This window comes from Cyprinodon variegatus, unplaced genomic scaffold, assembly GCF_000732505.1.
Source record: "Cyprinodon variegatus isolate N-32 unplaced genomic scaffold, C_variegatus-1.0 Scaffold134, whole genome shotgun sequence".
In the NCBI taxonomy this organism is placed as follows: Eukaryota; Metazoa; Chordata; class Actinopteri; order Cyprinodontiformes; family Cyprinodontidae; genus Cyprinodon; species Cyprinodon variegatus.
In genome coordinates this window covers 1,202,851-1,215,706 of record NW_015150587.1, presented here as the reverse complement: position 1 = coordinate 1,215,706, position 12,856 = coordinate 1,202,851, and the positions used below count along the sequence as shown (strand labels likewise).

Below are 12,856 nucleotides of genomic sequence, written 5' to 3'. Positions count from 1 at the left end.
TCAAGGCCAGTTCCAGCATCAAAATACACAGAAATGGTTCACATAAAATATAAAATCATTTCATCGTCAACATTAATAAAAAAAAAAATCTGAAAGAAAATAAAAAAAATCCATGTTCTCTTGTTTGATAGGAAATACAATCAGCAGCTTGCAAAAATGCAGTGATAAGGAGCAGCAGCCGGAAAGGACAAAAAGCAAAAATATATTTCTTAAAATGACTTCAGAAAAAAAAAAAAAAAAAAAGTTTAAGGCATTAAAAATGTAACCTAGTTTGGCATATTTGCCTTTATAGACTTTTGTTCTGTTTTGCTCTGACTGGTCACCAAAGATCTTCTATCCTGAGACATTTTCTTCTGCTTGAAGGCATCTGAGGACGTAGAGGATCACTTGATAGCAGAAAATATACTGCTCCTAAAAAAGCAAAACAGAAGTGAAAGATTAGGGTGAAATTGCAGATAATAAGATATGAATCTCAGCTTCTAGAGAGATAAAAGTAAATCACCTCTGTCTGGATCATTCCGTGTCTCTGAAGTCTCATATTTCTCACCACATCTGAAATATCAAACTGAAAAAGAAAAAAAACCATTAGAAAATCTGATGAAAAGAAGCAAACTATGAAACAAACAACGGTTTCAACACTTACATCGGCATCTTTACTGATGAGGCCTAAAACCACGTCTATACAGATGAGGGCGCCTGAGCGGCCGATGCCGGCACTGCAATGCGTGATGATGGGTCCTGATCTGTGCACGTGCCTCATGTAGGAGATGAATGTGAGCAGATGTTCGGGCTGTGAGGGCGTCCCGTGGTCCGGCCACCCGGTGTAGTTCAGATGAGTTACAAGCTTGGATTCATTCGCCTTCAGAAAGAAAAGCTCAACTGTTAGGGTTTCCGTGTGGCTTATGTGAGACAGATGAAGATCAGGTATTGTCCTCACCTGGACGTCTTTGACTTCAATGAGTCGGACGACAAAGTTCTCCAGATGTTGGTCTTTGACTAGCTTTATCTGCAACCTGTCGTCCACCATCTCTGCCGTCCTGGGTGTGTCCGGCCAGTACCGCTGACATTTTACCTTGCCCCCCTCGATCTCCTGCGTCATCATGGCGATGACGTTGGAATCCTGCTCCCACACCATCTGCCAAAAGTCGCCCAGTGTGGTGGGCAAAGGTCCCTGACAGGCGACGTACAGGAAGTTCTCGTCCTTCACTTGCATGTTGATGAAGTTGGCGTTGATGTAGCCGCCGTCTTTGCCGATGACCACGCGAGTCGTGTCGACTAGAACACACAGGCATGTTTTTTGTTTTTACCTAAATAAAAAAAGAATAACTTGCACACCAAGCAGAAACAAACAGAAGTGATGCTTTGCTTACAGGGAACAATGTTCTTATAGCGGTTCTTCTTCCTGTTCTCTTTGGTCTGACCCACCAAGCAATCATCGAGTGGCTGGAGGTTCTGAAGATTCTGACATGGAGAGAGGGGAAAACTGAGGTTAATTTCTCTTGAAAATCTTTTCGTTTGGCGTTACCCAAACATCGAAGGGGTCCTATTTAAGACTGCTAGGTGGAGATGTTTGAAAGGCTTCCATAATAGTAGAGCCATACGGTTATATCTTTATACAGTCCTTGCATGTCAAGCTGTGTTTTTATGACTAAATGTTAAAGTTAACTTATATTCAGGAATATAAATTTATATACAATTCTCAGATCAAAACTTCTATATTTTTCCCAGTCTTTTTATTTTTTAAGGCATAAACAGAAATAATTAAGATTACCTGGATGCAAATTTTCCCACAATGCCTTTAGATACGGTATATAATAAGTGGAACACAGACTGGACACCTGAGTGGATGATGGACAATTGGATAAAGAAATGGACCAATATACAGATAAATTGGTTGAAAGCTAATAAAGATGTATATTTCCTGCAGGGTTAGTTGGGCCTATCATCACTGGTCATTAGGGGAGAGGTAAGCAGTCCATCACAGGGACACACAAAGGACAGAAAAAAGTTACTTAAGTTCAGCCTTACTTCAAATTCTTGAAGTGGGACTTTCTGGTCCAGCAGGCCCCTCATCATGCGTACGACCGAGCTGAGCTTTGTTCCTGTGTACTGGCCACCAGGAACCACTCTAACAAGGGGCAAAGTGGTCAGCTCCTCCTTAGTGATGATCAACTCATCTGTGTGAGGTAAAAAGTTTAATCAAACACAGATCATTTAGATATGCCTTTCTAAACCCGCCTCCCACATAGTAAACAGAATTGCTTTACTGGTAAAGTTAGATTGTCCCCTTAGAGCAAACCCTACCATGTGTTGGTGTGGAGCCGATCTTTTCTATGGGGAGTTCATCACTCCCCCATGTGAAGTCATCATCTTCTGGCTGCACTGCACTCATCTGCAGATAACTGCTATTTTTAACACAAAAAAACAAACATATATTTAGAAAAGCTGGTAGGAATAAAACATCTCACTTTGGCTATCTTAGATCCCAAATCGGAGTCCTACTTTTCATTCTTTGGGCTGTCAACGCTCTCTTCATGCCACGTCAGCTTACGAGAACTCTGTGTGGATTAAAAACAACCTGTTTACTAACAGCAAAACCTGTATTTAACTGCCTTATCAGGTGTGATTTGTTGATGCTGTACCAAAGGAGAGTCTTCAGGTAAAGAGGATCCATCACAGTCTGTGTCCTCTGAATGCTCTGCACTGTGCTCCGGCTCGGTTTTATCCACTGGGGGACCATCGTCATAGTCTGTTGAGTTCAAGCAGAAGCATAAAAAAAAAAATCCTCAGAGTCTTATTTAGTCTAATAACATTCTGCATTTATCTGCTCTGTTGCACCTATTGGCGGTAGGCCGGGAACGTTGATGGATTTCTGTTCAGCTGACATCTGTGGCTTAGTGGTTACTCCGCTGTCATCGCTTAGATCTTAAAGAAAAAAAAAAAGTGGTCTAATAAAAACCAAGTCTTAAAATCTCTGCAGTAAAAAACGGTAACACCAAGGCCCTATTTGTACCTGTGTTTCCATTGCACTTGTCCGAGTTTAGAGGCAGATAAGCCAGATATGTGTTAGGGTTCTGGTCTGGTGGTCTTGAAACAATCAGATGTACCAGGCCTTTAGCTTTTCGAATGGTGGTGACGGCTTTGGTGTGAGAAATATTTGTCATCAGATCCTCATTTACCTAGAAGATGGAGACAGCCGGTTTTATTGAAGCCATAAATAAGGCTATGTGTTATTTCTGAAGGTTTAAATACTTATTCTAGACAGAAGCATTAGATAAAAAAGCTTATAAGCTATTGCAATTACAAACAAGCAGCAAGTATACCATAACCAGTAACAGTACTTACTTTTAGCAGCCTGTCTCCAACCTGCAGCTTTCCTGAGGACTCAGCAATTCCTCCTGGTGTGATGGACTTTACAAAAATTCCCCTCTCCCCACCGATCAAAGAGAAACCCAGACTTCCAGAGGGAGGCTTCTCCAGATCTAACGTTATGATCTCCTCCTGCACTCACAACAGGGAAATATGTGATCACCTTTAACAGAAACTCACTGTGACACCTCCAACATTTAGAATAAAGGCTGCAACATTTTAGTCCCTTGCAAAATACGATTAAGCCTTTAAGATTTTAATAGAAAAAGATTGTAAAATGAAAATCAAATTTTTCCATTACCTCATTCTTAGGCATTGTAAAGAAAAGCATCCCCAAGGCATTATGCTGCCATGACGATGCTTTACTAGGTGAAATGAATTATCTTGGTCAAGCACACTGTAAGTTTGAAGAGCTTTTTTTTCCCAAACTATGAATATTTTTTTCTTCCACTTAACATTAGTCATTTAATTCTTTCACATGCATTTAATTCTGTGGTTGTAATTTAGCATTATATAAAATTATCGAAGGAATCTGAAAATCTATGGAAGGCTGTAGGCAATACCTTACTTAAGAATAAATTATAGTATGCACCAACAAAACTCAGCACATGTTTCTTAACTCACCTCTGCAGGACAGATTGCAGTGAGATCCTCAGAGTGTCTGGAATCTTCCCTTTTAATGAAGCCTTAAACAAAAACAATTGCTACAGTTAGATTACAAACATGGAATTAAATAGAATAACAAAAACACACAAAACAAACCATTAACGCTGGAGGACAGCTTGGAGCCAGTGTTGTTGTCCAGAAAGGTGACACGTTTGTGTTCAGAAGATACAGGCAATCCATCTCTAAGAGATAAAGAGCAGAAGAATTAAAAAAATAAAAATCCCAAAAGTCACCAAGATAAAACAGAAAGGCTTTGTGTTTGATGCAGAATACCTCGTGGCCTTTAGACAAAGATCATCAAGGGACAACTCCAGGAGTCTTGTACTCTCACTCAGTGTTAGGTCCTGAGTAGGGGCACCATTAATGTAGTGGATAAGATCAAGTGGTTTCAGGCTTCCTTCTTCAGAGGCTGGCGAACCTGGTATGATGTCTTTTACAAATAAGACCCCAAAAATGCTGTCCCTACCCCCATCGAGGACCAATCCTTGAAAAGAAAAAAAAAAGGCATAAAAAGAGTATATTCAGAACAAACATTTAAAAAGTCTGACAACAAAATCAAGGTTGTTTTTTTTTTAAAGCAGCTAACTTCATACCCAGAGGTTCTTGGATATTTTTGAAACAAATATCAGGGAGGAGGTGGGCTTCTAATGGGAATTTGGGAGCTTCCAGAATCCTCCCTACCACCAAATCAACCACTGGAGGTGCAGCCCGAACGAGATCAACCACCTCAGTGTGGTTCATAGAGTTCACATCAGTGTTGTTAACCTGATGGAAAAGAGAAAATAAACAAAATGAAAGACAGAAGCACAAGGGATTTCAACAGAAAAAAAAAAAATCAGTGTGTTAAGCTGACAGATTGAACTGATTTATCTGTCATTTGATTTTTGTTGATCCCAGATAGCAGATATTCAGATATTAAAAAGACAAAAACTAAAGATGAAGCCTATACATAAAAATTAACAGGTAGTACAGCAATGTTCATGTATTTTTGTGTTACATTAACACTTTCAAATATATTCCTACCTTTATCATTCTATCACCAGGCCTCAGCCGGCCATCTGCTTTGGCCGGATCTTGGACAATGTCATGGATGTAACAGCCCTGATCACTGCCTTTTGTCAGTGTGAAACCAAGGCTGCCCTTTTCTGACTTCTGTAAAGAGATCTTCAGCTCTGCTTCCTAAAACAAACAAAGCACCTCAGTAAGTGATCCAACAGCAAGATCTACATCTGATGTATTGATCTACACCAGTCCTTACCGGGGGCAGTTCTTCCACATCCTGTCCATTGCTGGGGGCTTTGAATTTCAAGGGCAGAGGCATCGGAGGAGGCAGAGGATTGGGGCTTGGCGGAGAGGCGGAGGAAAACTTGGGCAGAGAGGAGGACTCCATGTCTGCCTCCATGGGTGATGAACTCCTTTTAAAGCAATTGCAAAATATAATTGCAAAATAATATATCAACTAGTTTCCAGCTTAAATGGGACCAATCAGGGAATGGGTGAAAAGAAAAGAAACCCCCAAAATGCAAATATTTCCCGATTAATGAATGTACAATCCAAAAACAGCAAACCATCCTTAAAAAAAAAAGATTAGACATCATTCAGTAAAGAAACTGTATTTTTATTACCACAAAAAACTAATTCCAATGCTAACAGTTGATAGAAGTCTTTAGCAGCTGAAACAGTTTTATTCCTATTTTAAAACACACTCAACATCAAATATGAATACAAATATGATGCTGCTTCTATATCATATTATACAGTTCTTAAAATAAACTGGAATTCGTGGAAATTAATATCAGCAGATCAATGTTTTTATAAGAGCAGCAATTGGAAATTTCCCACAGAATGGGAATCATGCATAGCTGACGTATTGATCTAGAGGTGAGGTACCTGTTGCTGAGGTCCAATCTCGTCTTTGACAAGTTGGGTGAATAAAAAGCTGAGTGGAAGCTGCCGTCCAGTTGACCAGAGCTGTCATAGCGTCCCAGTTCCGAGTTGCTACTGGGGGTTTGATAAACACTCCTGTCCCAGTTTTGCATACTGTGCTCTGCCGTGGTGAAAGCTTTCTCTACTTCCTCATCACCATCAGTGCTGTCGCTGTAGCTGTTGTGTCGGCCGGGGCTTTTGAGCTGCAGCCTTGCCAGAGCCTCTTCCACAGGGCCCCTCTGTGTCGTCCCAGGAGGAGAAGCAGTTCTGTTAACGCTCGGGTTGGGCTCTGCGAAGGTTACAGGAACCTTTCTGGGGGATGGTTTTGGTGTCTGTGAAGAATTATGTTAAATTAAAGTTTTTTTTTTCCCTTAAAGAAGAGAGAGCAGTTCTATTTAACCAACCTACCAAAGCTGAGGCGTCTATTTCGTGGAGAACACCCTTTTCTGGTCTACAGAGGAGCAAAGTCACCTCCTGTCCAGTTCCTCTCAAGGCTGATATCACCTCCTAGGAGCAGAATAAAAATAAACTACCAATAACCTCCAGCTGAAATATTAGCACTCCAATTGCATGAAAAATAATTACTAACATGTTGTGAGAGTCCTTTGAGAGGAGTTTGATTGACCCGTAGGATGACGTCGCCCACGTTGATGCGGCCACTCTCCGCAGCAGGCTGGCCTGGGAAAAGCTTTTTCACCCTCACCAAGCTGGGACCGTAGGGCTCATCAGGAGCGTGCTCCTCTCGGCTAAAGCTGAAGCCCAGTCCAGAAGTGTTCTTCAGCAGACGCACCTCAAATACGTTATCTGTTGTGAAGAAGTTAATACTTAGTGAAAACCAAAACCAACATTACTTTAAGCTTCAATTTATAAAGACAGGTACTAGTCCTCAATTATCTTTCTTTGATAAATTAGAAGAAATTTCTGTTTGGCTTCACACTGTCTTCCAGACACAAATCCAATTATCAAGTAAATCAGAAGCTAGTCAGCCATTGGAATTCTCTGGTTTAACCATTTTCAGAGTCTGTAGTCCTGATTAGTCACAATTAGACACTGAAGTTCCTGCCTCAAGGCTGCCTGTTTCGGTCAGCTTTTCATTTATATTTTACAACTAAATCTGCCCTGCTTCACACAACTCCAGCGGTCAATCATTCTGGTTTTGACTGAATAAGAGACGTTCACCATGATTGGTTTTTCCTTCCAATAGGAAATGCGGAATAACAGCATCACAAATTAAATGTTCTTAACATTTTCATCAGCAAGTCTGCACCAACCAAATCCAAAACCTTTACTAATTATTCATTTTTATACCCTTTGAACCTTTTAGAAAAATGTTTATTTCTATATTTTTCTCTTTACAAAAAAAAAAAAAAAACCTGAAACGTGTGCTATGCATAGGTTTCTAATCTCCTTCCTTATTTCTTGATGGTTGAAAACACACAACCAAGAAATCTGTCATAACATTTTATGATTAGAATGGAACAATTAAAAAAAAACTAAAATAATAAATCCATTTGCAGGTTACTTACTACTAAGGATAATCACGGCTGGTTTGAACTATGCTTTTCAACATAAACCTAAATACGATAAACCAAGTTGAAGCACATAATCCTAAAATTAACAAAGCTACATTTTTGTCATTTAGTGTTCACTGTAAAACAAGAATTTGTTCCACAATTACTTGAAATTAAACAAACACTTAAAGAAAAACCCAACACTAGGAACAACGCGTGTTTTTTAATATATTTCATTAAAGTAATTCCAGGAATACGTGTGTTTTAGATGTTTTTCCAGTTCTAGGAAGTTCAGCATGTCCTGACCACCCAAAGGGCACCAGTGCACAGCTAATGGCTTGTGCAGACATGCTCATTTCCTTTCAAATCAGATTATCTATGGCAAGTTACTGTTCTGGGAGTGAAAACAAAGGCTAGTATTGTTCCCATTTCTGAAAAATTGCTGACTCAAATAATCAGTAGTACACAAGATAAGAACCTTTTTTTGTGTGAAATGAAGATCTGGTGTCAACGCTTCATTGAGGCAGTTTGTCTTACCTTGTGTGACAAAGCTGTACTCGGGTTTAACTTTAGGCTCCGCTGGCTGCTCCTTGTCTTTACGCGGAGTGGGCTGAGGGGTGAGTGGAGCTTGAGAGCTGCTTGCAGATAGATGACCTTTCTCCAGCTGCAACTGCACCGTCTGCACACACACACACCCCATATGATTCGCATATTGTCAGAGGCCATCTGGCTGGCTGCCGAGCAGCTTGCTATCCCAGTTAGTGCCAGCCTTTACCTGGCCCGTGTCTCTAAGGATCTCAACTGCCTGCTGATGAGTGGCTCCCTCTAGACTCCTTCCATTGACGGCTAATACACGATCACCTGCGCATATGACACACCCAAAATTAATTGGTCTTTACTTCAGTGTTTGCAGTATCCGTTTTTAACTGCTCACCTTTCTGTATTCTCCCATCCAGGTCTGCAGCTCCTTGTGGAATGAGGGCTTTCACATAGATGCCTCCGTGCCGGACGGTTGTGTTAGCTCCACCCTAGGAAATTAAAAGCTCTTCAGCCAAAGGGAAGTTGGTGCCGTACTATGTTTCTATTTGGGTTAATGGCAGATGTGATGATTTTTTTTTCTATAGTCTATGTTAAAGAGCAAAAGAATATTTGCTTTGTTAAAGAAAATGTCTAGAAATTAAAACATTTGGAGCCCCCCTTAATACAACAGTTGCTGTTGGAAACTACATACACCCCTGCTTATGAGGGGAAAATATTTTAATCTTTTTTTATTACAATTAATAAGAATTTTTTTTTTTCAAAATGTTATTGAAACTACGATCAAATGTACCAACTTTTCTAAAGAGAATTAGCATATCTTAAGATTTTAATAATATCATAAACTTTAAATGATTCCTGTTGAACATAGTCTTTACTATAAATTAGAACAATAGATCACTAATCTGTTCATTTCTTTTAAGGGAATTCCCTCAGCCACTAAAAAATAGAAGAAAAAAAACATGCTTTTAATACCAGGCAACTGTTTCTTGATTTATATCAGTTATAAGAAAAGAGCTCCAAGGACCAGAGATAATTTTACCACAATTCACAGTTAAGACGATGGAAAGCGTAGTACTCTGAAACAGTAATTTTGTCCTTTAATACCTTACCTAATTTTGCTTTGTTTGTCACATTAAAGCTTTCAGAAACAAACTTCTCCATTGATCAAAATATAAATAATGCTAGTACATAACAAAGAAAAAAACATATAAACCAGATTGGACCCAATCACCATATAGTAGGAGTAAAAGCAAAAGGCAGTCTTTAAATGAGATAATTTATCCAAATCACGAGTCAACATGAAAGAAGATGTAAACGTATTGTCATCCATCAGATTAAGAAGCTATTTTTTTTTTTATTTAAGACCGCATCTAAATACAGTGAGAGAGAATAAATAGAAAAGTGATTCACCTTGTTGGGTATTTATATCTACCAAAACGAGGTAGGACTACTTCTCTATGAGTAGTTTTACTTCTTAGAGAAGGAGAATAGTTTTACTTCCACGTCTGGGAAAAATGACACACAGACTGTCGAACACAGCTGTGGCATCGTGATGGTCTGAACTACTGTTGGATAGCTGAAACAAAACTAATGGTTTAGAGTGGCTTAATCAAAGTAAGTCTCTTAAAGCTTTAAGTCCCAGCTGCCGGAGAGGGTATCAGTTTGCAGGTGTAGGAGACCACCCTTATTAATGTATTAAATTATCATTTAACAACTGCATTTTGAGTTTACTAAAGCCACCATTGGTCGGTATTTAATGATAATCTGTGATGTGACAAAAAAAAACAGAATAAAAATTCATTCTTAAAAAAAAAAAAAAAAGAGAATAGTGCTCACAATACTACACAAGACATTTCCAAAGTATTAAGAAACTGTAGCAAAAAGTTTGGGGAGGGGTGTCATGGCTGCTAGGAGCATGAGTGATAGTTCTACTTTTTCTAAGGCAGCATATGTAGTCTAGTAGCTGGTAATTGAGTGAGAAGTAATAGAATCCCTTGAAATCAACTTATACACTTCCTGAGAAAAGCTGGGTTAATATCTCTCCAGAAAAAAGAGCCATCGAGCACAAAACAAAGCCAGCCATGGAAAATCTACAAAGCAACTATTTTTACAAAGCTGTTAGTAACTACTGCCACTGTGCTAAAGATTAAAAACTTTATTAGCATTTTTTTATGTTCAGATTAAAAAAAGGACAAGCAAAATTCCAAAACAAAGCATGAAGAGAGCAAACCGAAACCAAACCAAACAACGAAGAGCAACAGTGAGGAGATGAGCCAGAAAGGAGCCAAATCAAAGAGAGGGTGAAAACCTTGTCGAACAGTACCGTGACATTTATGCCCAGGCTGCTGTCTATTTTGGACAGCTCAACGTCAAATAGATCTCCAGGACGGAGACTATTGACCCCTGGGGCATTACCATTTACATTTTCCATGATGTTTTCCTGCAAACAGAGAACATGGCATCAAGGTGAATTAAACATGCAGTGAGGGAAAGGTGATCAAGGCCGAGTGAAGAAGGAGAATTTGTTAAGGCAGTCAAATCAAACGGATGCTCATCATGCAGTATACAGGTCAAAATTGCCTTCTACTGATGCTGGAAGGCAAGGTAATAACATGCAGTTAGTGGTGTCAAGCATCAGGCAGACAGGATGCTTGTTAATCAGAGAAAGATTTGTTCCAATCCATTAAAAGACGACTTTGTGTACTTGGGTTGTTGGTCCCTCAGAGTAAACAACTGTTGTTGAAGAACAGTAAAATAAGGAGAAAGTAAGAAATTCAAAAACATAAGAACCTCACCTTTTTGACCTTTAGTTTTTGCTGGTTACTGGAATACGTCTCTTCATCCATGTCTGTATCCCCCCGGTCAGACTGTTCAGAAACTTGAGCTCCTAAGAGTTTGACTTTTCTAGTTTTTGGAGGCAGGGCTGGAGGTGAAAGATTTGTTTCAGCCTTTGGTTTCAGTGCTCCGTGTTCAGCAGTGCCCTCAGCTGAGGATGCAGCTTTCATTCTTTCTAAGGCCTGCTGGACTCTATCATGTGAGGGCGCGCTGATTTTAGCAGAACTGTTCGTCCTAGAATCCTGAGAGCTGGGGCTGGTCTGCTGACGTACTGGAGATGAGGCAACTGAGGGAGTACCAGGACCATGGGGAGGGGGGCTGGGGCTCACTGTGCTACGATGATCCTCTGACGACACCTCAATCTCTAGCTCTCCTCTCTGAGCCTGTCTAGGTGAATTAAAAGATGATTTTGGTGCTTTGGAAACATATGGAGGAGATTCTGAGGGTACAGAAAAGTGATGCAGGACACAGTTAGGCCAATATTTATCCATTTTAATTGAAACTAAAACAGATTAACGTTTCTACGTTTACCTTTATAAAGCCTCTCTTTGGGTTGTGACACTACCAGAGTCACATCATCAGAAGTGTTTTGAAGGACTTCAACTGCTTCATCATGAGAGAATCCATCCAGGTTTATATCATTGACAGATATCAGTCGATCACCTGAAACATTTCCAACTTTGTTATATAACAATAACTAAGAATCTGAAACACAGCACATCTATTTAAAACCATGAATCAATGTCCTACCAGGTTTAAGTTGGCCGTTTAGATCAGCCGGACCCCCTGGAGTAATTGAGCTGATGATTGTACCAAGGTTTGAAGAACCAGAGCTCTCCCCTCCAACAACCTGGAACCCTTTAACACACAGATACAACCAGTGATGCTGCAAATAAGAAACTTTGGGGGAATCGTTTCATCGCAGCAGAAGCAACTTTAACAATAAAACCTTGTTGTTAAGCTGAAGCTGAAGAGACTGCTCATTATCTGGAGTCCAAGCAGAACGATATTAACTTTATTTATTCACATCATACACCAATCAGCACATGTGCAAATACTTTCACATGTATGTTTTCCTAACGTTTCCCTCAAATCCTTCATTAGTTCTTAATAATGTCAAAATAAAAACACTAGAACTTTTCCGCAAGCTCCTTCCTCTTACATTGGACCCCATGAGCACCGAAAGCCACTGACTGAATGTAGAATCCTGTTCAGATTTGTGAATGAGGAAATGACAGACAGATATGCTATGCTAATAACTGCATGCTTACCCAGTCCATACTTGGGATCTTTCTTCAGGTTTACAGCTGTGATCTCCCTCTCCAGAGATGGCAGCTCATTAAGCTTTATTTTCAGAGAATCTGTCCAATACAGAAAAAAGAAAAGATTTACTCTTTTCTTAAGCATGTGTTGAAATAAGCGTGATCTACAGTACGCCCCTGTGAATTCATTACACCGATGATAAACCATGGACATACCATTAACAGAGGCTGGTGTTGAAGAGGCTCCAGAGGAACTGTGCATACTGACACCTGAGAACAACACAGGAGAGCAGCCATTCCAACCATTAGTAAATTATTCTCTTTGAGTAGGAGACGTAGTATAAATGTCCCTCTCTTGATAATTAGTCAGTATATATAAGTACATCTATTGTACCTATTGAGAAGCATAATCAAAATAACACAAGAAACACAGCTTTACTGCAGGTAAAAGTTAATGTGTTGCATTCTTCTCTCCTCCTTACATGACCAAGCCTACTGTTTCTGTTTGGAGGCAATGACTGATAAACACAGTAGTAAAAAAATCCATCTTAATGGTTCCTCATTAAGCCAATACCGAACCTATGCTGTTATACAGTAGGCCATAAAGTATTAAGCCTCAAACCCCACAAAGTAAAAATGTAGAAAAGATCCTTAAAAGGCTATTGAATTACTTCTAAGTTCATTAACATTATTAACATTATTGATGCCGATATATATATATATATATATATATATATATATATATAT

General features: G+C 39.5%; 1 protein-coding gene across 6 annotated transcripts in view; it reads right to left on the bottom strand.

Annotated features, from left to right (window-relative positions):
- Positions 1–309: 309 nt before the first annotated feature.
- The window catches only part of ptpn13 (protein tyrosine phosphatase, non-receptor type 13), a 46,329-nt gene continuing 33,782 nt past the window's right edge, over positions 310–12,856 (bottom strand). Inside the window, exons 20-49 of one of the 6 annotated variants that reach the window (XM_015376376.1) lie at positions 12,326–12,379; positions 12,119–12,208; positions 11,598–11,705; positions 11,379–11,510; positions 10,808–11,286; positions 10,336–10,452; positions 8,407–8,500; positions 8,248–8,333; positions 8,010–8,151; positions 6,551–6,765; positions 6,370–6,468; positions 5,926–6,293; positions 5,294–5,450; positions 5,059–5,214; positions 4,629–4,800; positions 4,309–4,519; positions 4,132–4,217; positions 3,994–4,055; positions 3,346–3,501; positions 3,014–3,179; positions 2,839–2,925; positions 2,643–2,749; positions 2,503–2,558; positions 2,305–2,402; positions 2,029–2,177; positions 1,371–1,461; positions 938–1,275; positions 644–859; positions 503–565; positions 310–411 (exon numbers count right to left, since the gene is read on the bottom strand). In XM_015376376.1, the coding sequence (XP_015231862.1) occupies positions 334–411; positions 503–565; positions 644–859; positions 938–1,275; positions 1,371–1,461; positions 2,029–2,177; positions 2,305–2,402; positions 2,503–2,558; positions 2,643–2,749; positions 2,839–2,925; positions 3,014–3,179; positions 3,346–3,501; positions 3,994–4,055; positions 4,132–4,217; positions 4,309–4,519; positions 4,629–4,800; positions 5,059–5,214; positions 5,294–5,450; positions 5,926–6,293; positions 6,370–6,468; positions 6,551–6,765; positions 8,010–8,151; positions 8,248–8,333; positions 8,407–8,500; positions 10,336–10,452; positions 10,808–11,286; positions 11,379–11,510; positions 11,598–11,705; positions 12,119–12,208; positions 12,326–12,379 (4,433 nt within the window). In that variant the 3' untranslated portion in view covers positions 310–333. Of the gene's footprint in view, positions 412–502; positions 566–643; positions 860–937; positions 1,276–1,370; positions 1,462–2,028; positions 2,178–2,304; positions 2,406–2,502; positions 2,559–2,642; positions 2,750–2,838; positions 2,926–3,013; positions 3,180–3,345; positions 3,502–3,993; positions 4,056–4,131; positions 4,218–4,308; positions 4,520–4,628; positions 4,801–5,058; positions 5,215–5,293; positions 5,451–5,925; positions 6,294–6,369; positions 6,469–6,550; positions 6,766–8,009; positions 8,152–8,247; positions 8,334–8,406; positions 8,501–10,320; positions 10,453–10,807; positions 11,287–11,378; positions 11,511–11,597; positions 11,706–12,118; positions 12,209–12,325; positions 12,380–12,856 lie in introns of all 6 variants that reach the window. The other 5 variants (XM_015376370.1, XM_015376371.1, XM_015376373.1 and 2 more) reach the window with 5 other exon arrangements.